Raw genomic sequence first — 26,367 nt, forward strand, 5'->3', positions numbered from 1 at the left:
TCTCACCAGAGCCTGCAAATGGCCCAGAGCCTCTGCAGAAATAAGGTCATTAAATCATCTCTTTCAAGAGACAATGGGGCTTCTCAGTGCTGATGAGTGCCTTGAATTTCCAATTTGGTTTCAGCTGATTTTACCAGGTGAGCAGGATCTTGAAAAAAATTATCAAACTAAATATCTGGTTGTTGATTCCAAAGCTTTCTGTGGCTTGAGCACCACAAATTCATAAGCTGCATAACCAAATACACATTAGTGGGTATTTCACCAGATATTTGACAGGCCTTGGCAGATTATTCAGCTCCAAAGTCTCTCACACTTCAGCTTTCCAGGCAGCTATTAGCGAGACACATCGGTGAAGGTCAGGACTCCACAGTAAGAGAGGCCACCTGCAATAGTTTCACTTGAAGTCTTCCAAAAATGACCCTTTCAAAGAAAGGATGACATCTAAAATACCTGACAGCCTTCTCTGCAAACTGGGAACTGACAGCTGCTGCCTCGGTTACACCACTTCCTCAAGCCCTCTAATGAAATACACAAGCACATCATTGCTGGTCACAGAAAACATATAAGACTTTGTTTTTGGTTTGCTGCAAGATGGGAAAGCATAGCTTTTTTATTTAAGTGAAGTCTGAAACTTGTTAGGCAGCAATATGCCGACCATGGTTGCACGGCCAGCAAGGCACCATGGAGTCCATTCTCTCTTCTGTCTAGACTTGTGAAATGAGGTGTTCTTTCAGATCATGTGAGCTATTAATAGCATAATTTGAAACATCCCATCACACCTTTACAAAGCACTAGCTAAACAAATTGGAAACGGCAAATGACAACATACTGTGGCAACTATCAGAACAAAAACTTAAATACTTTGATCACTTTTGAAAACCAAAGGTGTTTTTTTTTTTTTTGTTTATATGTGTCACTATCTGCCTTTTTAACAGTAGGCTCTCATTTCTTACCCCTTTCTACATCTCAGGGCTACCTAGCCACACATGGACTTCAAAGTACTTAACAAATATGGGTATGAAGGGCCTAGCATACCTGGAGAGCTTTTTTCATTTCAAATAGTTTTACTAAAAGCTATACCTATCAATGCAATCAATATGGTGTAGCATCACAAAGCTATATTTTAAAGCACTAAGCAACCTACCTTGATTTCCTCACAGCATTGCTCAATTTTACTCTGCTAAACTAATCATACTCTTTGATATAATTTTATTTAGATCCATATTCCCTTACTGAGTGGAACTTTAGTAAAGGAAATGAGTGGGTCCTTCTGCAAAGACAAGCAGCAAGGACTGATTTGGTGGACTCTATTCTCTCAGTTGCCTGTGATACACTTCACTAAAATTAGGTGCCAGGATTTTAAGCTCGCCTCTTTTCTTAGCTCACAGAAAGCCCTCATCCATGCTAAGCAGGCAGCTCTTTATCCTGCAGCGAGCTCCAAGTTGTTTGAACACAAGGAATGCCAAGCTTTCAAAGAAAGGAAAACACAACCACTTTGGCAAGTGTAAGGTGGCAAAAATCTTTTTAGTTGGATTGATGCATGCTTGCAGACACATATTGTGCTTTCCTTTCAAAACATGTTTCTAACAGTGTCTGCTCTGCATACTAAATGGTCAACATGAGCCTTTTTAGCACCATGCCTCATTTCCTGCCCTTTTTCACAACTCAGGGATACCTAACCACTTCAAACACATGGCCTAAAATAGAATCATAGAATCACAGAATGTCCTGAGCTGGAAGGGACCCACAAGGATCATTAAGACAAACTCCTATCCCTGGGTCTGACAACCCAAGAATTCACACCATGTGTCTGAGGGTGTTGTCCAATCACTTCTTGAACACTGTCAGGCTTGGGGCCACGACTGCCTCCCTGGGGAGCCTGTTCCAGTGCTCCACCACCCCCCCGGGAAAGAACCTTTTCCTAATGTCCAACCTAAACCTCCCGTGGCACATCTTCCTGCCATTCTCTTGGGTTCTGTCATTGGTTGCCAAAGAGAAGAGCTCAGCGCCTGCCCCTCCTCCTACCCTTGTGAGGAAGCTGTAGCTGCCATGAGGTCTCCCCTCAGTCTCCTCTTCTGCAGGCTGAACAAACCCAGTGACTTTAGTCGCTCCTCATATGGCTTTCCCTCCAAACTCTTCACCAATTTTGTGTTCCTCCTCTGGACACTGTCTACATACAGAGAGCTTTAAAATACCTGGAGAATTTTTTCTTCTATCTTAGTGATATATTTGAAGTTAAAAGCAAAGTATGTAGTACTAACAACAGTTAAATGGCACAAGCAAAGCAGCATTTAGCAGAACATAGGACAGTAGTGTAGGGTTTACTGGGTCACTATGAACTTGATTATGAGTCAGCCCATCAAAAACTTGTAGCCGGCATCCCACCGCATCACTGCCTTGCTTCTAGCACTACTGTCAGCACTACTTTAGTTCCCTGTCCTTAAAGGAATCACTAAGGTCAGTTTTAAGACACCATTTAATCTGAGTTTCTCCACCAAGGTGCAGAACGAAAGCCACATGCACACTTACATGACAGTGACAATGCTCTTAATAGAAAGATACAGCACAGAGCTCACAGCCAAGGCAATGGATGTCTCAGGTGGCTTTTTACCCTGTTGATATCCTGCTCCATGTTGGATCCACTAAAAGCTGATGACCCTTAATTACAGCTTCTCTGCAATTTTAGCAGTGAATGTTATATCCTCACCACACACATTACATCTCTTCTGCTGCTCTTCTTACATCTCTCTCTCCTGCTTACTAGTTGTGACATCTCTTCTAGACAATTAACTATGCAGAAAGGCTTTTGAGTACCCACTGTGAGGCAGTGTTTCAATTAGACCATTTTCTTTTTTCATACCAGTACTGCCTTATTCAGTCCACAGGTTAGCTATAAAGTATATTATATAGCAAATAATTTGCTTTATTCTCTGCTTTTTTACATAAATGAAGCTGATGCTTACACTATTACTGACTCATTCATCATCACTACCAATTATTTCCTAATATTTAGGAACTGTAGATATGAACCACAAAATTTTCTAAAAGTCTAGACTAAAAAGACAAATCCTGTTCTACCTAAGCTAACTCTAAGGCTAAAGCCAAAGAAGAGATGAATATAGAGGAGAAGAGGAACAGCAAACAAAGTTTGCCTATGTTGTAGATCAAAGGGGCAGTCTGGAAAAATGCAGCAGGGCTCTGCTAAAAAAAGTGGGACTCATAATGATGCATTTCTGTATCTCTCTATGCACCTCTTGGTCAATTCTGCATATCTTAATCCAGCCCTCTATCTTGCTATAAATGTCTGCTGGACTCTATAACAACACACTATAAGAAAAAAATCTGTAAATTTGGGATTAGGAAAGGGAATCTGAATTCAGTGCAGGGTTTTACCTGATAAGAAGTAAAGAAATATGGAACATTTAGAAATAGAAGCTCTTTTCTCCATGAACATCATCTTTCCCAAACAATGAAAGCCTCATCCCTCAAGGTGGAAAGTACCTGGGCTCTGCTCCACTTGCCCCTTTCTCTTGATTGTAAATATCTGAGACTACTCACATCTTTAGCCCCATGCTGTGGACAGAGAACTCAGAAATCCCATTTTCTTTAGTGCTGGGCAAGTGTATCACCAGTGTATCATTTCCTGGTTTCTGAATTCTTCAGTTTGAAAACTACCTGCATGTATATTTTAAATGAAATTACAGGTTTCTGGCAGCTAATGGAAAGGCCACCCAAAGGAGGGTGTGGTGGTATAAGGCACTCAGGACTATGGACACCACAGGTGGTTGGCAGATGAGGAGCCCAGCTACAAATGTTGGCACTGGAAAGGGTGAATTGTGCAGAGCAGCTGAACGGTTAAGCACACCAGAGACAACTCAAAGAAGAGGATACTTTTGAGGTAATGAAGATGTGTCCTTCTTTATCAGCCATTGTATGTGAGACTTTGTATGGAAACCCTGTCTACAGCACTGAGATCCACCTGGTGGTCTGTGAGTTGGGCTTGGCTGGAGGAGGAACTTGGACACTTCAAAGCCTTGGCAAACTGCAGTGGTGGGTACGTGGGCTAAGTCATGAAAAATTACTTTTTTAGTTGATTAGTCACCTTCACAATATGAGTAAGGTATGTATATAGCAAATATGTAATATAGCTTTGGGAAGAAACTACATTCTAGTTGGGATAAATCAGGCCTTGCCTCCAGCTAGAATGATCTTTCGCCTTAAATATTTCTTCTGCATGTAACTGTTGGCAACTCCATTTCTGTTCCAGATAGCTTTTCTCATTTTCATCTGTAGTCACCATAGCGAAGGTGGAAAGGGGGAAATTATGAAAAACAGTGTAAAACCACTACTGAAAGGTGACTGTGAATCAATGCATGACCTCTGCAGCTCAGCCACTGGTTGAGATTTGTAGCTGTGCAGATTACTCTTACTAGATGATATGGGCTTATGTAAAAAAAAAAAAAAAAAAGAAAGAAACAAAAAAGTTTTGAAATGAATACAACCACAACGAAAAAAAATGGGGAGCAGAAAGCTTCTTTTACACTTCATAGAAGAAAAATGTTTTGATAAAAAAAATAATAAACAGAGCTCATCTTGTATCTTGGTAGGAATATCTGCACAGTCAAACATGTAATGGTAAAAATTACATCATCTGTAATCTTTATACCAACTGCTTTTCTTCAAACAACAGTAACACAGAAATGCTATTTTGAGCAGAGCTAGTCACTGTATTTGTTTTCCATTAGATATACAATCTAGAGTGACTTCAACAGCTAGCTGGGCATGAACTTTATTAAACCCTGTACCAGTTGCATCAGCCCTAATAACTCACTACCCATTCTTGCTGCTCACAATATTTCAGTCAAGCTCCAGAGACACAGATAATACTTTGAAAATCTTGACAGGAATTAACACCATTGTTACTCAGACACAAACAAAAAAGAGAATCCACGTTTACTGAGCATGTCGACTTCAGGTGAATACTACATGCTTCTGAGCACGTTGAGCTGATTTGATGCGTCTCAACGCTCAGTCATGACATAATACATTCCTTTTTCCCTCTTCCATGAAAAGTCTGTGCTGTACCACGTGCAACTAGAAATAAAAGGACACATTGAAAATGCCGACTTGAAGACATCGCCTGTTCTTTCTTACCTCTATTCCTTCCTTGTTTAAGGCATATTCGTCAAAGTTCAAAATAGCAGTCTTGATAGTCCGGGGAGGGGGCAACACAGTCAAGCCAATATTAATAGCGTTGCTTCGTTTTGAGTCTAATACAATGATCTCCTGTCGCTTCCCATCTGCAGCAGTTTTCTTGGTAAAGAAGAGAACAAGAATATTATTCCTCCAGCCTGTTTTATAAAGAAAAAGTCACTCCTTTCACTAATGACTTCCCATACACATGGGTGCTGACACTGAATGTAAATCTAAACAATTTATAGCCATCCAAAAAGCTGAATTCTTTTACCACATCCTTGCTGGTATCAGCATGAGCTGCCAGGATTTAACCAGAGAGCTAAGCATAGTCTCAGATGCCGTGCAAAATCGAGTTAGCCTGAGACACCAGAGTCCCTGTGAGGGCTGGGAACACTGCAGTTCGAGGCAAGAGTCAGTCAGAAAAAAGCATGAAGCCGTCTCTGCGGGTGAGGGCTTTGTTGTACGGCGGGACCGGCTGGCGCAGGGCCAGCGGGGCAGCAACCTGGTAGCTGATGGTCAGCCTGGAGTGGCTGCTGACTCTCTTTTGCCTCCATGGTTGGATGGAAAGCAGACAGGGTGGTTTCCACCTGCTTGCCAGTGCTCTCCTATAACTCCACCTTGGGGACTGGAAAAGGAGTTGTGGAGGCCTTTCTGGAGACACTGGGATGGTTTTCTGCCCTCTGGATGCCAGAGGAAGGGTATTCTACCTCATTGCTCATGGTACGGGTACAGAACAACTTCAGCCCTTCTGCTTTTTTCAAAGTTCTATTTGAGACTAGACATAATCCTTGGATCTTACCGTCCACTATAAACCACCGTACAAATAATAATGAAAGCACAAAGAAATAAGAACATATGCTTTAAGTTCCATTCTAGAGAAGACCCAAGAAATTTCTTCCTCTCTGTCCCCTGCCGCGTAGTGGGAAAATGTGAATCAACTAGGCAAGGTGACTCACAAACCATTTATAAGGCATAACACAATGCTGAATATGGTCTTTGCTTTTACACCCCAGCATGCCTCTTATTCTCTCATCATGTCATGCTAGAAGGTCTCTTTTTGGCAACTACATAGGGACACATATGTCATATACCAGGCAGCTGCAGGAGCAGAGGACTCTGCTCCTCATACAGAGGGGTCTTTTCCTCCCTCTCCACACATATGAACTTTGGAAACATGTTTTCTCTCTTTCACTTTCCTTTGCCCTGTCAGAGATGAGATGAGGGATGCTGTCAAGCACAGGAGCATAGGGAGAAGACTAGCACACTGATGCAAGCAAGCACAGACATGCTCCACTGTGTATAAATCCATATTTCAGCAAGGCACAGGCTTGTGACTGTGATCTCCCTGTAGAGTCTGTTACCTGAACTGTGGTCAGCAGCTCTGGCAGCAGCAGCCGTACCACAAATGCACCTCAAAAGGGCAAAGAGAGAGACCAAACAATTCCTCTTTCTAGGCTGCAAAGTGGCAGCCCATACAACAGTTCAGAATCGGGCATCATCTGTGCTGCCTACACAGTACCTCTTGCATCTCTTGAGGATTTGGGGGAAAGCCCAGAAGGAGACTTTTACTGCCTCAGTCGCAATCTGTGCTCAGGATAGTTTTTTAGACCATGAAGCTTTGTTCTCCACTTCCTTTGGGTCTGCTCAAGAGCCATCACCGAGTCAAAAAATGTCCTGCTGCCAGGCCTACATGCTGCTTCTGTGCTGGAAGAACTAAGTTAGCAAATATGATTTTATCAAAGTACCTCCAGCGGTGGGTTAGCTCATAATGGGAAGGCGGTTGTATCATTACAAAGATGCCTTTTTCTGGCATAGCTCAGCTCCTTGCCTGCACAGGAAGAGCTGTACCCACCAGTCCCAGCAGAGCTGTGCCCACGGGTCCCAGTAGCCTCCGCAGCACATGTGCAGCACAACAGCCCTTTCATCGTACCAACGTGATTAACAGAGCATGATGCAACTTCTGTGTGCAGATGAGACCAAAGGGAAGTACAGTTTGCAAGAGTTGGAGACTATCACATCTGTACGAACTGTGAAAATAATAAGAGGCTTTTTTTTTTTTAACTTCAAACGAAACAACTCTTTTGCAGCAAACAGAATAAATTTTAGGAGAGCAAAAATAATATTTGTATTCAATTTTCATATGGCTGTTCTGTGGAACTGCTATCTTAACACCTTAAAAGCATCCCTGAAGCCCTCTTAAGCTTTCTCTTCTTTGAGTAAGAGTCCTCTTTTTCTTGGAGAGCTACCTGAAGGACAGCTGGTGCAGCTTCTTTAAAGCAGGCATTTTAACTTCCAGGACCATTAACCACATTTTTTCAGGATCACAGTTAGTGGCCAAGACCACAAAAAAACAAGTGGGGTTCACCAGAGACTGCTTCCTCTTGAGTCTATACCGCACTAGCCTTTTTAAAACCACCACTTTTTACCTTGTCCTTCGCAGCACAGAATTACACAGCTCCAAAGAATTTATGCAGAAGAGAAAAAGCTCAGGGCAAGGAGTTAAAATTAGGCTTCCCACATGTGGTGTGGGTAAGCAAGCCTCAGATCTGCAGCTCTGTTTTTAGGGCTCCTAAGCTTGACAAGAGAGACATATTCATTTGAGGGACACACGATGCAAACCGCTGGGATGATTGTGATTGCAACAGTGTGCTCGCTCCTCCACAGTGGGTTATGAAAGACAGATGAGCTGTATAGGGGATGGAAGTATGTAGGTATTTTCCAGAGCTATAACTGCATACGGGGTATAAAAATTTGGGGTAAGTAGCTCTTTCCAAAAACAGGGGCAGAAGAGATTTATAATCCATTCTGGGGAGGATGGCTGAGTTACAAAGAAATCCTTTCCAAACGAATAAAAAGATGAAGAAAAGACAAACATTTTACTGCTATGAAGTTTATTACCCTACTGCTAGGAAAAGAATTCCCTTTTGTCTGCAATGAAATTGCACATTAGTGAGTGTCTGACTTAAACTACGACTATTAATTTCTATTACAACATTAGGTGACTTCAGACTGTGCTTTATAAGTTCATTAACAGAGAATGATTTCAAATGCTTGAGAGAACAGTGCACTAGTGCACTTGACTTTCTATTTTAATGTGTCAGTATGTAATGTAAGCCCTGAACTTCTGAATATTGCATTATTAAATGTAAATACAAAATTAATTATAAAATACAAATATATCAGGTGATACAATTTGTGGTAAACAAATGTTCCTGCAATGTATTAACAATAACAGTGAATTTTGACCTTAGCAAGACCTAACTGGCCAGATTCTGTTGTCTCTATTGAAGCTTAGGTAGTTAGGTTATTCAAAAACTTTCCATCCCACAGAAGGTGATTTGCAGTCTGCTGAGTACACAGTCCAACACACACCTCTGTTTTAATTAACACAGGAAGCAGAAAAAATTAATTCACTTTTCCAGTGGTCATATAAGTAATTATAGACGAGTATCAAGTCAGAAATACCTCTTGCATTTAAACTTACGGAATAATCTGCATCAATAGCACAGAAAAAAATGGGCAATTCCTTAATAGAGAGATGGTAATTTTTTTACATTTCAATTAGCTAGGGTTCAGCACTGGGGATTTAAAATGGAAACACTCAGCTGCCGCTGACTTTGTCCAGGATACACATATATAATATTTTTCAGAAATTCTGGTCCACATTTATGACTTGCCTTGGCACATATTGAAATTGCAACAAATGTTTGCAAAACGAGTAAGTGTCTAGACGTATATACATGAAAACACATTCCTTAATTTTTCACTCCTACTAGTTTTTTGTCTGTGGGCACATGTCCCACGGGGTATAGATGAATCAGCAAAATAATACTTTCAAATGACATGCAGAACCAAGTGGATGGCAGAAGGGCTGAACAACACTGTGTGATTCAGTAGTGTCTGTGTGTTTTCATTTCTCTTCACAGAAAATACTTTGCCGAAATACCTGCTTTGTTTGGCAGAGTGAGAAGACTGGCTTGGAGGGGACACCTGATCACTCTGTTTGCAAACAGAATGCTGTGATCCTCTGTTTGAGAAAATAAACAATCTGCAACTAAAGGTGCTCCATTAACTGTAACCAATGTCTGAGTTGTCCAGTGTGGCATAAGTTTTCCCAAAATCAAGAATCTCCCCTCCCAGCCTCCTCCCCCAACTCCTATATTATATCCTACAATTTAAAATCCACTTTATTTTATTGTAGTCTATTGTGTTTAATGAAAAACTTCTCATGAGCCAGGACGTAACTGTTTATAGCTGTGTGTTGTGGAAATCACAGTGAAGGATTAGAAACTGGAGTAAAATTGGTTACAGCTGTATGAAAGTGCATACACACAAGTAGAGCCAAGCCCCCCCCCTACACACCCTGACTTTTACTTCTCATCTCATCCGTCTGGACTGTTCCTTTTCCATGCACCTGCTTCCATCTATTGCTATGAAATCTGGAGATTTGACTTTTGATTTGTTGCTCTGTGCTCTTTTTTTCAGCTGAATCAACTGAGCTGTGAGTCAGACTTTACGATATTATAGAATAAACCTGTTTTGGATTGCAGCCATTGGACACAAGAAACTAGACACAACGGGGAATGTACTCGCTGGAAATAAACCAAGCAGTCTGGAAAAAGCAAGAGCTATCCTAATTTGAGAGCAATCTTTATACCAAACCTTAAGTCTTTTACAGATTCAGTGGTCTGCTTAATTATTCCCACTCTCACTTGATCTAAGGACCACCTCCTAACCTGGGAGATTTGCCGGTGTTCATCAAAACCATGCAGGAGTCGCAGAAGTCTGAGCAGACCTCCACTACGGTAATCCTTTGTCACCACTGTCCTCTCTACAGAGACAATGAGACTTCTATGTCTGTGTTATGGGACAGGATGGAAAGAGAGCCAAAAGTATAATGTCTCATGCAGAGAGCAGTTATTAGGCTCCAAAAGGAAAGCAGTCACCTAAATCATTCCTCAGACTTGCACTAATTTCAAAGAAACCTGCTCACTCATCTTCCAGCCAGAAGCCAAAAGCTGAGCCAAAGCATCAGGCAGCCCACGCAGGTTTGGGAAGCAAGTGTGAGGAGAGGGTGGGGAAATGGCCAAAGGGAATTGGGGAACGTGCACAGTAAATGACTGAAAAAGTAAACAAGTCAAAATTCCAACAATTTAACATTCTATCAAAAATTCTGGGTGAGAATAAAAGATTAAGAATCAGCCAGACTGATCATTGCAATACTGGCATTTAGCACAAAGCTAAGTTTGGAAATGGCAAATATGTCATAATTCCACTTTCAATTGGAGGAATTAAATGTTTTATGGATCTAAGAAAACAATCCTATTCCTTCCATCTATGAACCATCTGTGCAGATTTGTATTTACAGGGAGAGAGATGAGGAGTAACACGCCACGGTGTCACCAGCATTCCTTCCTCAGCAGAAAAGGAGTTAGAGAGAGAAATTAATCTCCGCATCGGCCAAATGAACGATCAGTTGAATGTGTTTTTAGAGCTGCCGTGCCATATGTTTCACATCTGCATGCATCTGTGTCACAAAAAATTCAGCTAAGAACAGCGACAGCAGGATCTATGCGAGCCATGTATTTATGTACCTGTTGTTTGCTGGGTATTTAATAGGGGGCTCGATTGTTCAAATTGTAATGTTTCTACTTGGCCAAGAAGGTCAAAAATGACTATTGGAAAATTTTGAGTGAATAACCCAGACAGGTGACACCGAGAACTTTTACCGTGAGACATCCAGTCTCCCCAGATTAAGAGCAAACAATAATATATATGATACATAACATATATAACAACTTTTGCCATCCAAAGAGAAGTAAAATATGCAAGGTAGTGATTTTTTTATGTCACTATAAAATATATAGGCACATATAGAAAACATACAAGTGGTGTAGTTATTTAAAGTAAGAGAGATGGACATAATTTACCAGCATTTTAAGTGGAAAAAAACCAAACCAAACCAAAAAACTTTTCTCTGATACCAATTATTCTGTTTATAAGAAAAAGTTTATGTAGGCATGAAAAATGAATGTTTGAGCTAATAACTTTTCTAATGCTTCTTCAAATTCCTACTAAATTTAACTACAAAAGACTTCCCTTTGTTGCTGAGTCTAATGTTAAACAGCCATGTCACCAGCCTTTTCTTTTATTTATTTTATCACAGTGCTCCTAAGGAAGAGGGATACCCAGCTACAGAGGTATTTCCTGTGCCAGCTTCTATCCTAAAATTTGGATAGCCACACTGTACAGATTAAAGATTTAAAACTGGCCTGTTTACCGGTATGAAACAAAACCCCAACACACCTACAGAGTTCAGCTGTAAACTTGGTCCAGCTGATAAATTGATCCTTCAGAACAAAGCACACATGTAGGCTTTTTTGCAGGAGATTCAGTTTGATACTCTAGCCTTTCTACATAATGATTAGGAAGATATTACCAAGCGAAGAACTGTCAAATACACAGATATGAATCATCATGCTGTGACCTTTAGATGAATGTAACAGAAAATATTTCAGATTTTAATACCTAGCTTGGCACTCACCTACGAACAACCTAATGTAAAATTTGTTGGTGTTCCCCACCTGAAGAGACATCCTACAACTGGTAGACCTGAGATAAGAGGGTAGCTTGGCCCGTATGTCACTCTAGCCTCATCTCCTAGTTTCAGGCCATGGAATATCTTTCGTCATAGGCCAAGCTAGAAACACATCCAGTTATTTCCATTGTTCTCATATAAACACCATAAATCACCTAGATCTAAGTCAGAATGAATACCAATAAAATAGCAAAATAATAGCAAGCTGAATATGAGTTGTACCTTTGTGACAGGCAGTTCCTTGGATTTAGACTCAAAGAGATGCTCCAGTTTGGAAGTGTCCACCTTAATGGGTTCCAGTTTCGACCACAGGAATTCTCTGCAGCGTTTGTTGTTTTTACACTGCCACTCAAATGGCCGTACCTCATTCCAAAACAGACGGATGGTTTTCTTCTTCTTTATAAATGCTGGCTGACCCCTAGAAACCTGGGGTGACCCTAAACCCTGAGGAGTGCTGAACAGCGGAGGAGGAGCCAATAAATTAGCAGAGGGTGGAGGTGGAGGAGGACATCCAAACAGCGGGGGAGGTGGTGGAGGAGGCAAACCCAGAAAAGAAGGCGGAGGTGGAGGAGGGGGAACAAGGGAGTCCCCAGGACCCATATCCATGTCCAACACATCTACATCATCCTCCTCCCCCAAGTCTGTAAAATCCATGTCTTTGATTTTAAGTTCTCTAGGATTAGCCATGAGCTGATCCCAGATGTAGTCAGATTCCTTCTTTGGCTGTGCTGGTGTTTTCTCGGGGACCTGTTCACTGATTTCATCTTCAGGCATGGCTGTCCCCTTGGCCAGCTCACCACTGTTGAATTTTTCTGCAAAGGCTTTCACGCTGCCTTGGTTGTCCAGATTTCTGATCTCCGTCTTTTTGACACTTTCATCTTTGGCCTGCTTCGTGGCCTGAAGGATAGAGATCCTACTGGCTAGGCTAGTGAGTGACTCCTCGCTTTCCTCCGTCTCCTTCTTTTCCTCCTTCGCCTCCAGCTCCTTCTCCTCTTCATCCTTAGGCTTTTTGTTATGCGCATACAACATGTCCAGCATAAACCGCTTGTTATTGAGGATGTTGCTGCACTGCTCATTCACACCAGCATCTTGAATGGTCTGTGACCATGGACCTGCAATCACACACACACAGATGGGAAGAGTCAAGGGGCGGGAGCCAGAGCACCAAGAACATTCTTCAACCCACCAGAAAAAAATTTGAGGTATGCATGCACAATTAGTCTGAAACTGGGCAAACAGTAGCTTTAAAAATTTTGAAGTAAGTGTCAATGCTGATATACAGCCCAATTTTGATGGGCTGGGAGTAATTCTCAAAAAAGGAATGGAAGCAGAAAATAATTAGTGTATCTCAGGAGGGACTGTCAGGATTTCAAGGTCAGGTTTCTCCTGAAATCTGTCAGGTTCCACTTTGTGCTTACTACAGCAGCACATTTTATACAGCGCATAAATGCTCAGAACCTGTAGTAAGGTTACTGCCATGTTTTTCACTTGGCCATTAATTGGAACCACCCCAGAAAAACTTCCTTATGAAAGAGATCTCCCCTATCTGATGTCAAGGTCAACATGTAACTGCTTCCTGCTTCTTCTCCCTCCCTGTGGCTAGGGGAGGACACCTTTCATATCTGGCTGCTCCTCAGACCTCCTGGCTGTGTACCTGGGCCATCTTCATAACATGGACTATCTGAATCCCAGAGCAGGCTGCATACCCAAGATGCAGCTCTCAGGGCAACTCAGCGAGTATAAGCATAAGCAAAATTTTTAAAGTTATTTCTAGGAATATGAGCACCATTATAAAAGACTTTTGAAAACGCTGCTCATCAACCACTGTTACCCTCCCTGTAATATATAAAGGCATTGAAAGCCTAATGGTCTTCTTCCCACACCACAATCACTTAACACGTCACCATAACAAAGCCTCATCTTTCTGACTATTGCTTTTCTTAGCAATAACCTGCAAAATACCATGTTTGAGACAGTACCATAAATAACAAACTCTAGTGGTCAAATTGTAAAAATAAATGATGTAAGCATCTCTTTGACTACATTCCCCTGAATATAATACTGCTAACCGATGTGGATAATGTATCTAAAAAATATGGTGCCTCTTTTTCCAGTGGCATCAGATGAAGTGATTAAACATGGACAAAAATAATTCTTTACACTTACTGTATTTCCTGCATGGGATTCCTTCTGTTCCCCACAGTCTTTATTCATTTTATTAACAGAATTTTTATAATCTCTCTTTCTTAAATGCCTTTTGATTGCTAACCTGCCTTCCTTTTGGCCCCTTATTGTTAAAGATTTTCTTTTATATTTGTCAGTTGCCCTTTCTCTTAAACTTCCATTTCATCTTTGTTTCTCCCCTATGCTCCCACCTTTTTCAATACTTCAGAGTTCTGAACATCTTTTACGGCTTCTTTCATCAATGGAGTTGCTTTCTTACCGTGACATCTAGCTCTGTGCTCTGAGAATGTGTCCTCTTGGTGAGATCCACATCCAGGGCCCCACAACTCCTCCCCACCCTTTTAAAACAACACCACATTAAGATGTGGGGTGAGTGCCACAGCACAAAGCATGTGGGCACCAACGATTCTCACCTCTGTTCAGCTCAACCTCTAATCCACATTTTAAAATGAGCCCAGAGGTTTAACCTTAGACAAAAGAAAGACCTTTTTGGTTGGCTGGTTTGTTTGTTTTTTCTCAGCAATGGATACAACCTTTGAAATTATTTCCTTCTGATTTCCTGAGATGCTTGACTACTTCCATTACCTGTTTGTTTTTCCTCAGACTTCATCCATGGGATTGCCTTCTCACCAAAATTTGTCACCTGAGGTAGCCTCTTAGATTTATCTCTGAGGTAGTATCACTAGACATGACCAGGCAACTCCTTCCCTACACCATAGATTCTACCAAGCTGAGCCTCCAAAGGGATTTCCCCCTACTCCAAGCCTTTCTTTCAAAGATGTTCAAGACTGCTCCTAGGATTCCTCCTACAAATGCCACATGACCTACCTGCTCTCTTAGTTTCACCAGTTGGGATCCTCCAGGATTTAATCCCTCTGGAAAACTTCTCATCAAAATTCCCCCAGACACGATCTCTAATTTGGACTCCCCAAGTTGGCCTCCATCTGCTCTAGCTGATCAAACATTATTGCTGTGAAGACTCTTGCTGCCTTGGTGGCCTCTTCTGCTCTCCTCTCCACAGATAAATCTTTGAAATACCATTGGAAAAACAAGACTCGTTGAAAGCCAAATTCAGCAGGATGACTAAGTAAGGAGGAGCCAGCACCAAAGGCTTTATTCCGTTGCCCCTAATGCATTTGGGCAGAACGAACGGGCCACCTCAGAAATGGAAAAGTGCTTGTTGGGAATGTGAGAACTGCTGGGGAAAGCGCTCTCCTTTGCTTTCTCAATGTCCTCACCTACTAGAGAGCAAACAACTCACTACATGAGACCTCTTACATAGCACAACCTAATAAATCTTTGGTCCACTGGTAATGTAGATCAATTTTAAGATGTTGATTTTTTGCTAACAGGGTACATTTCTTAGCTTTTAACAAAAAGTACATAAACACTTACTTAGAGTGGTAACAGGTTGGTAACAGACAAGATGAGGGGAAAAATCCTATAACTTGTTCTCCCTTACTTGCACTTGGACCCTCTTGGACTACACAACTGTGTAAAAACATCCTTCATCTGTCACACCTCCTCTCCTTTTCCTACGTATTTAGGGTTTAAACATGAACAGTGCAATCTGATAGTTTATCTCTGTGAGGAAAGCCTTGTGATTCGAAGTCCTCACTCTTTCAGGAAAGAGCAAGACTATTTCACACTGTGAAGAAATTCTTATGTTCTTATCCAGAAACTAGCAAACTTAGGACAATGCGCTCCACTGTTCAGCCCTAAGAAAACTTGGGAACCAAATGCCCTAACTACATTATGTTCCTTTACCCCCCTAAAAAGGGAAAAGAGTCATTAATCAACAAAGGTCAAAATTTGCCTTTCAGTCCCTCCCTGGGCTGCATGATGAGCTCTGGTTGTCATTATTTCTCCAGGCAGAAAATTAGTTCTTAAGGTGTTTTCCAGTCAGGGCCTTTACAGGTGCCTGATGGCATAACTGACCAGAAGAACTGGTCTTTTCCAGACGAGGTCTATTTCATGGGCCTCCTCCACACAAGCTAAAGATGGCTACAGCCCAGACCTATCTTCATGAGCTCCTTTGTATCTCTTGCTGCTTTCTGAAGCCTCAGCAAGACAGGAGAACTAGAATTAGGGAACAAACATCCCAGCCCCCATTGCTCTTCCTCCTGCACTGAAAGGATGAGAAAAGGTATCTGGAATCTCATGAAAAATCATGTCGACATGGACCCTTGTCTCATTGTTTTATGTGTAGAAAACCCAAATAAATTCTCCAGGGGCTAGAGATAGAAGTCATGGTAAAGGGTGGTAAAATACTGGCACAGGTTGCCCAGAGAGGTGGTAGATGCCCCATCCCTGGAAACATTCCAGGCCAGGCTGAATGGGGCTCTGAGCAACCTGATCTGGTTGAAAATGTCTCTGCTCATTGCAAGGGGTTGGACTAGATGAGCTTTGAAGGTCCTTTCCAAACCAAACTATTCTGTGATGATTCAATAGTTAATATATTAGTCCTGGGGGAAGAAAATGGTCTTGAATCAAAGGAAGCCTCATTTCATTAAGGCCCTACTGTCCCTCAAACATAGAAACCCCATCAAAGTCTGTGGATTTCCAAGCAAAGAGTAGACCAGGCTTGCCCATGGTAAAGAAAGTCTTAGGCACAAAATGTTTGTTAGCTAATTAACACAACAACAGAGCTTCTCATTTAACATTTTTTTAACAAACAGAAACCCTTCATTATTGAAAAAACTTCACTTTACCAGTTTCATTGTCACTGGTTAACTTGTCCTCTCTCTCTTCCCTCTCTAAAGTGCTGCTTGCTGAGGATATGCTGGATGCAGAGCAGTTGTCTTTTTCATTCACTTCCTCATTCTGCCTCTCTTTTTCACTGAGTATTGCACTTTCTTCTGTCTCTCTCTCTGGTCCTTGCTCCACCTCACTCTCTGGTCCCACCTCTGTAGCCTCTATTTCCTTGGGTGTCTCCGTTCCCTGCTCAGCCTCAGCCTCCTGCTCTGGTTCTGGTTCTGTCTCTGTCTCTGGTTCAGGTTCACTGGCACTCACTGGTGGAGAGAACAAGGGGAGAAAGAGATTCACTTAACGACGGAGTTGCCTCAGGCTCGCCCCTCTAAATGAGAGCCACGTGGAAGTCGTACAAGTGCCTTATGGAAAGAAAAAAAAAAAGCAAGTCCATGGCATGCTGAACATTAGGAGCAACAGACTGATGGATGTTGTGCGACAACAGCATTGCATGTGCGAGTGGCCTGGCAAATCCCCTTGCTTGCTGCCTGGAGCCAGACCACTGTTTTTACACATACTTCCACAGCTGGAGTGTTGGACTCGCATAAGGATTTGAACGAACCAGCAGAAAATGGGCATCCCACCTGAGCACGACATTGACAACTCAGTGCCTAGACAGAGCCAGGAAGGAAGAGATCTTTTAAGAAGCAAAAAGGAGGGAAATTGTGGCTTTTGGTTGCATTCTCTTTGGGTTCTGGAAGAATTCCTTTTTCACCTGATGAGGAACACTTCAACAAAAAAATAGAAATATTAGATTTATTAACACAGTTGATGGCACAGTCTGGAAATGGCACTGTCACACATATGGCTGACAAAAAAAGATGGATTTTTTTTCATGCACATTTACTTCAGAATAGCCACATTAAAACTGAACACAGTTTCCAACTGCATGGCATATGATGAGCTTTGTCACCGGTTGGCATACAGCAACCACTGTTGATAATACACTTGGTTTCTTCTTCCCTGCTTTATCACTGACAGTGAAATTAATTCATTAATCTTTAGGGGTTTTAGCTATAACAGCAGATTTTCACATGCAAATATCCTCTGCATGCTGCAAAGAAACTGAAGAGCATCCACACATATTCACATCAAGCAGCTCACAATTTTCTGAAATCTGAAATGGCCATGCAAGACTGCTAAAAATGGGCATGCATGTTAGTTCTGGTTACTTCCCAAATTCCCTCTGTACTAAATCTTGTGTTGGGTGGCTAAACTACAACGACCAAGTCATACTCGGTTTTTTCCCCCTCTGTTAACTATTTTTCACCACAATATTGCAAAAGAGCCTTCTGGACTTGTCATGGTCTGTGGATCATATGATATACAATTACTTTTTTCAAGAACTACAGGAACCTTTGAAGGAAAAAATGTATCACACTGGAATGCAATCCAAACATTTCAGGCCTCTAGGGAGCAGGTAAAAAGATTCATGCTAAGAAAGTATAAGCCAAAATAATGAAGGTCACAGTGTTTCCCTAAGACAATTTCATGCTGCATGCCTATCCTGTTTTCTGAGACACCCACACAAAGAATAATGATTTCTAACAATGCCTGTGCCTATCTTTACAATAACACACACATTTTAAAACTAGCTTTCAGTAATGCATCTTCAGTACCACACTATTCCCCCTTAATTTCATATAAATTAAGCATACAAAACTGTATTTCCCCACTCCCTCATTTAATTGGAACCAAACTTCTACACTTTTGCATTTGATTTTAAATGTGTAGTTAGAGAAATAACCACACATGCATATATAATACATTAATATAAATGTAGATGTATAGACCATGTTCATTCAAATCCCTTAAAGACGTTTTAAAATACTCTGAATTAGAAGCTTACCATTCTCCCTCTTCTACACAGAGAGCATCTAAAAGATCTGCAGGTCTGCACATGTCTTACTTCTCTAAATGTACCTTACCTATGACTGTGCCTGAGACACTGCCTACAAGAGAATCAACATTATAGAGAGCTGGCAAGAATTTGGCAAACACTCTGAATGCCAGTGGTGTGTTTCTGACCACAGCTGTCAGTGTGTAGGTATAGCTGAAGAGCATTTTCAAGTCAAGCCAAGAGCTGAATATAACTGAGATGGAAGCTTAGGAATCCTTCAAGAGTTCCTGGAACTAACATGGTACTGTAGCATGAAAGACTGAGCTTGCCACGCTGCAATGGTCTATATATACAAATCCCATCAATTCATTCTTGAATAATCATAGCTTCATATGAATTTTAGATGTTTCTCTCTATAAGCAAAAGCTGCCATGCAATAACCAAAAAGGTCAACTCCAGCAGCTCAGGTGCAGAAAGAAGCTGACTGAAATGTGGCCAGGACTGTTAATACTTATGGCACCCTTGTCATCATGAAGCTGCACTGAAGATCCAGTAGGATAAAGTCAGGGTAGACATAAGAAATGCTTGAGAAAATGAGAATGTTCAGAAGAATTCTGGATACTCTTCTAACAAGGAGTATTCCACACATATCAGGAAGATACAGTAGCTTAGCAGAATCTAATACATAACAGAGTAAAGAGCAATATACAGACACAGGCTGCTCTTTGGACTTCAAGGAGTATCAAAATCTGAGCACTTCTAGAAGAAAACAAGCATATGTTGGCAGTCATTTTGACAGTCTCCCTCTTTAGAGATAATATCAACCAATTCACCTCTAACCCAAATAACTTATAAGCAGTAAGCTAAGTCCAGTAGCACCTCTTTTAAAATGTAGTTCAAAAATCAAATCTGTCAGCAAACACTAGCAATGCAACAAAGCCAGCAAGCTAGATGTGTGTCCATCACTTGCTGTTCCATTGTGTAGTCCATTGTGCTGGTATTGTTGAGAACTTCTAAAGATGTTTAAAAATACACTTCTCAGTGAATGCTTGGCGGTGGCCTATTTGAAATGAGCTGGAACTTCCAGTGCTGTATCTACTGGATCCGGTTTCACATGAGACAAAACACTGCTCTTAAGTGGCAGCCTTGCAGGTGGGAAACGACCAGGCTTTGTCCCCTGTCTTCAGACTTCTGCTGGTGGAGAATGCAAAGACTCAGGGAAGCAAGCGTGGTCTTATCAAAAAGCACCAACAGCAAAGAAGGCATTCCTGAGACATTAAAAAGTTTGAAGACATTAAAAGTAACAGATTTTTTTTTAAAACCTAATTCTTCACACATATACAGTTCTTAAAATGTAAACTGGGATTGACAGATTCAGTAGTAGAGGTAATATCTTTTCACTTGCATATGCTATTTTTCACACTTCTCTCAAGGTTTATCTTCCACCCTGCCCCTCATTAAAACAAATGAATGAGTCAAGGTTTTTAAATGAGCAGAAGTTTTACTTGCAATTGAATTAGTCAGGAGGAGGAGAATTGAATGTGGCCTCAAGGACTAATTTTTGAGTCACATACTCACTTTTTGTTTCTGCTAGAACTTAATCTCTAAAAACGTATTATTGGAAAAAAGTGCAAGGACTTCTTGGAAGAATGAAATCTCCCAAAGAAGCTGTGTAACCTCATCACTAAAAGAGACAGTAGCATAGTCCCTCAATGAACATGTAAAGATTGCGTTGTTTTGAGAGACAGTGTAGTCTGCATCTTCTGACATTTTCCAGACTTAGTCATGTAAAGCCCTAGTGACTTGATCTGCTATGATCTGATCAGATGTTGGCAACAGCCCTCTTTTGAGTGAGAGGCTAGAGAGGACAGCAAGCTGCTCCCTTCTGAAACACCTGGCTACAAACTTGTAATGCTATACAGGGACATGGAGAGAAGCAACTTTGCTTTCAATATTCAACTATAAATGAACTCTGAAGCAGACACATGATGTTGTATCCCTAGTACCTGCTGATAAGACCTCAACCCACCAGTTCTATAAGCCCTTGAAGAGAACAAACATCCCCCCGGGCCCACATCTGATCCCCTGTCAGGGTAACAGATGAGCCAACTGCATCTTCATCTATTTTCTCTACTCCCTACTTGAAGCTGGGAGATACAGATGTTAAGTGTCTCTTGAGTATGCATACAGTAAGTCTGAAGATGGCTGTGCCTATCCAAGCCCTCTTGGTTCAATTGTTCAGGCACTGCCTTAAGTCTTAAGTTGTTATCTCCCTTCAGTTCCTGAAGCACAGGATTCCTCTTGCTGTGAATTCAGCAGGGACTCTCTCTTTTTCTCCACCCCACCCCAATCTTTTCTTCCTGTTCCTTGTGATGGTAAAAACTAGCACAGAGTGATCACCAGTAGGGAACTGGCTCTTTCTTCAAGTCAGAAATGATCTTTCTTTATCCCCCTCCCCAGTTCCTCCTCTGACGATCTGTACTGTGGTTCCTTTGGCTCTACAACTGGGGCTGCTACGGCCTCACTGCGCTCTTATGCTTTGGTACTTCTCCATCTGCTGAGATGCTTTCACTGGTCATACTTTAGGCAGTATTTGAAACTTGATCAGCTACATATTTATTCAGAAGGTTTCCTACTGTCCACAGTGTGTACTTGGGCTGGCCTGCTTACTTCCCCAAGTGGTAAAAAAGCTGCTCTTCTTAGAGAAGGGTTCATCTCCAATTCCTTTGTGGACTGACTTCAGAGATACCTTGTTTTACTCTGCTTTACTGCACATGTGCACTTCATAAAATATTCTCCAACGACATTACAAAAGAGGAAGTAGCGTCTCTGAAAAAAAAAAAATTAACTTCCATTTTGCAGTTATGGGACTGCCTTCATTTCCTCTGAATGCCATACCCCAAACGTTTACAAGAGTAAGTCTTACAAGACTTGATTACTCTAGTGGAACCAATTGTTTTATATGAGAAAACACTTCAGCTCAGCAAGTCCAGATTTTTATATGGGCTAAAGATACTGAGACGTTTCACAGCATGGGACAAGGTTGCACAGACAAAATCCATTTTCTTCTTAAGCTCAGTAGAACTGGAAGGCCAAAGGATACTTCAGCACAAAGAGCATAAAATAAAATGACTCATTGTTTTGTTAGTGGAGGAACACACTTCCTCTTTGACTTCAGGTTCTGAATTCTGCAGACGAATATCACACATCCATGAACACTTTTCTTGCAGAGTCTTTGGAGTCTCCTATGCACAGAACCAAGGAATTGTTTTCCTTCTGCAGTTTTATTCTTGCTTGGGAAGATGGTGAGCCCCCTGTTCAAAGCAACTGCTTGGGGTGCAAGTAATCTGGGTTCTGTCCATGGCTCTAATCCAGCTTTCCTACAACTGGCTTAAGCAAGTTCAGTTTCTCCCTCTTTTAAGTGGGATTCATCACATTTATAAAGGACAGTAGAAGTTGAGATTTTAATTCATTATGGAGCATAAGGAACTCAGACAATAGTCTAGAGGCCATCGCACAAAATCTTTAAATAAGTCTGCCTGTTGTTGGCTGATATCCAATAATCTGGCCACCTCCAGATGAGGAAGCCCGCCCTGCCCACATGCTCATTTCTTCATATGACCTTTCCAATGCTTCTGATAGGCCTGGAAGTGTGGTCCTTCCTCACGCACAGCTCCCACTGAAGTCTGCAGATTTCAGGCCCCTGTTCTGGTGCTGTCCTGGCCACCTGTCTGCAGCTGCCCTTGGCTGGAGGCTCCCCCTGCCCCAACCAGATATTCTCTCCTTGTAGTCCATTTGCCGGGCTTCCAGGTGATGCCCTCTGATGCCTACTGGTATTGCCAGGAGCTTTAGTAGAGGTGTCTGCCCTACTCACATGGTGATAGCTTTGCCATATTCTGGCTGCCTGAAGTTGCCCCATACACCTGCTGTAAATGCGTTCTCCAAATGGATCATGCTGCTCCACTTCATGCTGTATTTTTTTTTGAATGCTTCCAGGAGAAATATGTTAAAATAATCACCATAACAGAGATACCTGCTCCCTATCCAGCTCTGAAATCCTAATGGTGGAAAAATTCAGCTTATTTGCTCTAAAAGCAATACTGCACTCCAAAGAAATGGGCATCTGGATGTTTCTGATTATCAGTGTTACAGGAAAATACTCATGTTTTTGAAGTTCAAATGGTTCCATTGAGACTTTTAAGGTGCCAGACAAGAAAACTGTGAATATAATCGGAAAAATATATAAATTCTAATTAAATAAACTTTGTTTACTTAGTATGGTGAGGACAGACATATTCAATATTTAGTATTTGTAACTTTTTTCTTAAATTGCCTTGCTTTATAGCATGCTACCAGCCATAACAATAAAACCAAGCAGTGCAAGTTACAAATGCATTTATGACCAATAGCACATAGCAGGAAATCAAATAAAAATTATTGTGATAATTCACCTTCGACATGCATTCTAGCTCCTGATGTTAATGCAACATCCTGTGGTGCAAATATAAATCTGTATGGTGGGTGTTTTTCTGAGGACTGAAGGAGGGGCACATGAGGCAAGTGGCAGAATGATGTGCACACACAGCAAACATTGCTCTGTACACCAATAAATTACATGACAGCAAACCAAGCGTGCAAACACTAATTATACTCTCCTTCTTACTAATCGTCTGTGGTCTCTTTTAAGTCCTTTACTACTTGTGCTACAATTTTAAGAGTTTTTGTTGGTGTTAAAAATAACCAACACACCCTCCCTGCCTTCAATTCAAGACCTTTTCTGTTTGTCCCATTCAGCCTGTGCTCTGCTGGAAGGTTATTATAATCTTGGCATTCATCTGTTGCATTTATTTCAGAGAATCCACATAAGCAAAATCTGTTGGCAGGAACATTGTTGGTTTAGTATTCAGTAACTTCTAATACATAATGAACATGATGCTAAAATGAAGACCCTCTGTATGCTGTATTTTCCAGTCATTCCATTCTAATAGCAACAGACAATGATAACATAAATCATAGCGACAATCAGCAGAGCATTATTTGCTCGAATAGGCTAGAAGACATCCAAATCTACACAAAAAAAGGAGAAATTCAGGAAGACAGCATGAAACAATATAGTAAGGTCCTTTACTTTGGCACCTCAGAGGTTATATTCTTGGATTCATGCATCAAAAATCACTGCTAGCCTGAGAGAAACTGTGATAAAACCAATTGCTCTTTCCCCTGCCCTCCTTTTCACTTACCTTCTGAGGGCTGAGGGGTCTCACCAGGGGTAGAGGGGGTCTTCAGCTCTTCTTGGGACGCTATGGATGCCGGGCTGACACACTTGGGTACAGGTGAGGGTGGGGCTGAAGGAGATCTCAGGTTCAAGGACAGCTCACTCCTGCCTCGGCTTAAGCTCCGACTCTTCAGCTCCTTCTCATACTCCTCCGCTGCCAACCTCTCCAAGTATTTGTATCTGAAAGTTGAATTCCAGAGTGTTTCCGTAAAGAAAAAGAAATCTGTGGCTGATGCTTGTTTATGGATGAAACACCTGCAGCGAATGAGCTGGCTTCCTGACACACAAGGGGTACAGCACTAAACTGCTTGCCTGGTCAATCTGCCAGAAATCCCACACTAAAGCAAAGACTATTGCCCTGAAAAATGTTTAAGTGCTCATGAAAAAACAAAAGCAAAAATCAGCAAAGTTAAAGAGTCCTTAGATACACTATTGCGTCTGCATAGCCCTTCTCCTTTTGGAAGCATTTGTCTGTCCTCCTTTTCACCCTCCTCCTTCTCCCAGCCCTCCCTCTCCCAAAACTAAAATGGGAGAGAAAAAAAAAAAAAGACAGAAAGAAAAAAAAATCCCAAGCCAGAGCCCCTTAATACTGATGCAAATAGCCAAAGTCTGAGACTTGCTGCAAGGAGAGGAAAATGGTTCAGTGAAGCAGACAAAAACAGATCTCCCTGAAAATAATACCAATAATAAACATTTGGATTGACTATCTAGAGCCTCTGAACCTGCTTCTATTTGCTCTGAGAGCAATGCACTGGAATTCACTTTGTTCTCTCCAGAGTCTACAATGGAAAGTTTTCTTTTTTTTTATTCTAAAAAATTTCTCTGCCGGACTCAGACATCCAATAGCTTGGACCTGACGTCACATGTAGTTTATTCATCAAAGTCACTTTAAAAGAACAAAGATACATCTGTTTTGCATTTTAGGCAGGCAGAACTCACTAACTGTTTATTAAGACCAGCTACCAATCATATTCTTCATAGTGTGCTTTATACATTTTGACCAAAATAACTTTGAATTATGTGCCTCTTCCAGATGTCTGCTAATTTTATCCACTATTATTTGCTAAGGAATAAATTCATGAACACAGCTGGATCGGGCTTTAGACTGTTTGTCTTACCCACAAGTGAACTGTTAAACAGGTTAATGAAGACTACTGCTTACGTCCCCGAAACACTGTGGTCATCCTCCTATAACCCACTGTCGTAAACACTTCGCAACGGAGAACACCTCTCCTTCCCTCTTCTGCCTCACTGACAGCCTGAATTATTGTACAAGGGTGCATTAAAAGCAGGCAGGGTAAAGAAGTCAGCCATATGAGGTAACAAACATGCTTAGGACATATGGTAGACACACACACATGCACATTTGCAAACATCCATATAGAGCATAAAAACGTGTCTTTGAAGAGCAGTCCCTGTGTTTTCAGAGGCAATTTGCTTTGTTGCAAACAGCAATAACGAAGAACAAACTAATTTTCTTTTATTCCTTCAGAGGTATGCACAGGCTTTGAACAAACCCTGCAAGAAAAAGAACCCCTACAGACTCTGGATGAAAATATAACAAGCCACATACTTGTATGGTTATAAAATAGGAACTGTTTACAGTTCCAACATGAAGCCAAGTCTCAAGAATGATTTTTGCCTTTTCAATAGAGGAGAAAGACTTTTGCTGGCATTAGCATAATGTTTTGTTACAGCTCATGAAGCCAGTCTTTCTTTTAACTTTGGTCACTTACGTATTGAGCCTTCCGCCTCCTCACAAGTAGAGCAGATGGGACTTCAGGCTCATAAAGAGCCTTTCAAATTGACCACTTAGCTCCAACAGGTACAGCCCAGCTGGCTGCTGCCGCTGAGAAGGGTTCTGCAGTTTGCCAAGAGACTACAACAAAGATCTGGATGGATCGCTCTATAAATGGGGGACCTACAATGTTTTATTGTTCTCAGCTCTTTTTTTTTCAGCTGCTTTAACATTTTGGCTCCTGTAGCTGTGCACTGCATGGCCAGTCAGTAAAGCTGAGTACTATCACCAAGATATGCCTTCTCAAAATATATCTGTTTATTATATGAAGGAAAAAAGGGAAACAAAACAGCAAATCTCATGGCACCACATCAGCATAACTACTTAGGAAATGGGAAGCCTACTAAGTAGATATAGAAATTTAACTGATATTAAATTCACACTTCATAAATGACATTTATTCAGAGGTTTTTTGTTGTTTCTGCTCAATGTCTTAACAGTGAATGAATGCCAGCATCAAATACACAAGGTCTCATAAAGACCAAAATCTGAAGGTGTTGAAAGGCGGAGCTACCATCCCTCTGTTGCAATTAGTTTCTCCACTACAGGACTGACACATTGCCTTGGTATATATCACCTTTAAATCATGGAAACCTGCAGCCATCATCATGCCCATGCTGACTCTATTTATAAAGAGCCAAAAAATTGTGGGCTATCCATTTTGTATGTCTCATGAACATGACGTTCTACTTTTCATCTTCAGGTGGACAAAAATATCATATCTAGGT

At 41.3% G+C, this 26,367-nt stretch overlaps 1 protein-coding gene across 13 annotated transcripts in view; it reads right to left on the reverse strand.

Moving 5' to 3' along the window:
* Positions 1-26,367, reverse strand: part of FHOD3 (formin homology 2 domain containing 3) — a 386,693-nt gene that overhangs the window by 52,554 nt on the left and 307,772 nt on the right. For 12 of the 13 annotated variants that reach the window (XM_071804400.1, XM_065831130.2, XM_065831129.2 and 9 more), the window contains 4 exons: positions 23,807-24,021; positions 16,690-16,989; positions 12,017-12,906; positions 5,155-5,313 (listed from right to left, as the gene is read on the reverse strand). In XM_071804400.1, coding sequence (XP_071660501.1) covers positions 5,155-5,313; positions 12,017-12,906; positions 16,690-16,989; positions 23,807-24,021 — 1,564 coding nt within the window. The remainder of the gene's footprint in view (positions 1-5,154; positions 5,314-12,016; positions 12,907-16,689; positions 16,990-23,806; positions 24,022-26,367) is intronic. The other variant, XM_071804398.1, reaches the window with a different exon arrangement.

This window comes from Patagioenas fasciata, chromosome 2 (assembly GCF_037038585.1).
Source record: "Patagioenas fasciata isolate bPatFas1 chromosome 2, bPatFas1.hap1, whole genome shotgun sequence".
Lineage (NCBI taxonomy): Eukaryota > Metazoa > Chordata > Aves > Columbiformes > Columbidae > Patagioenas > Patagioenas fasciata.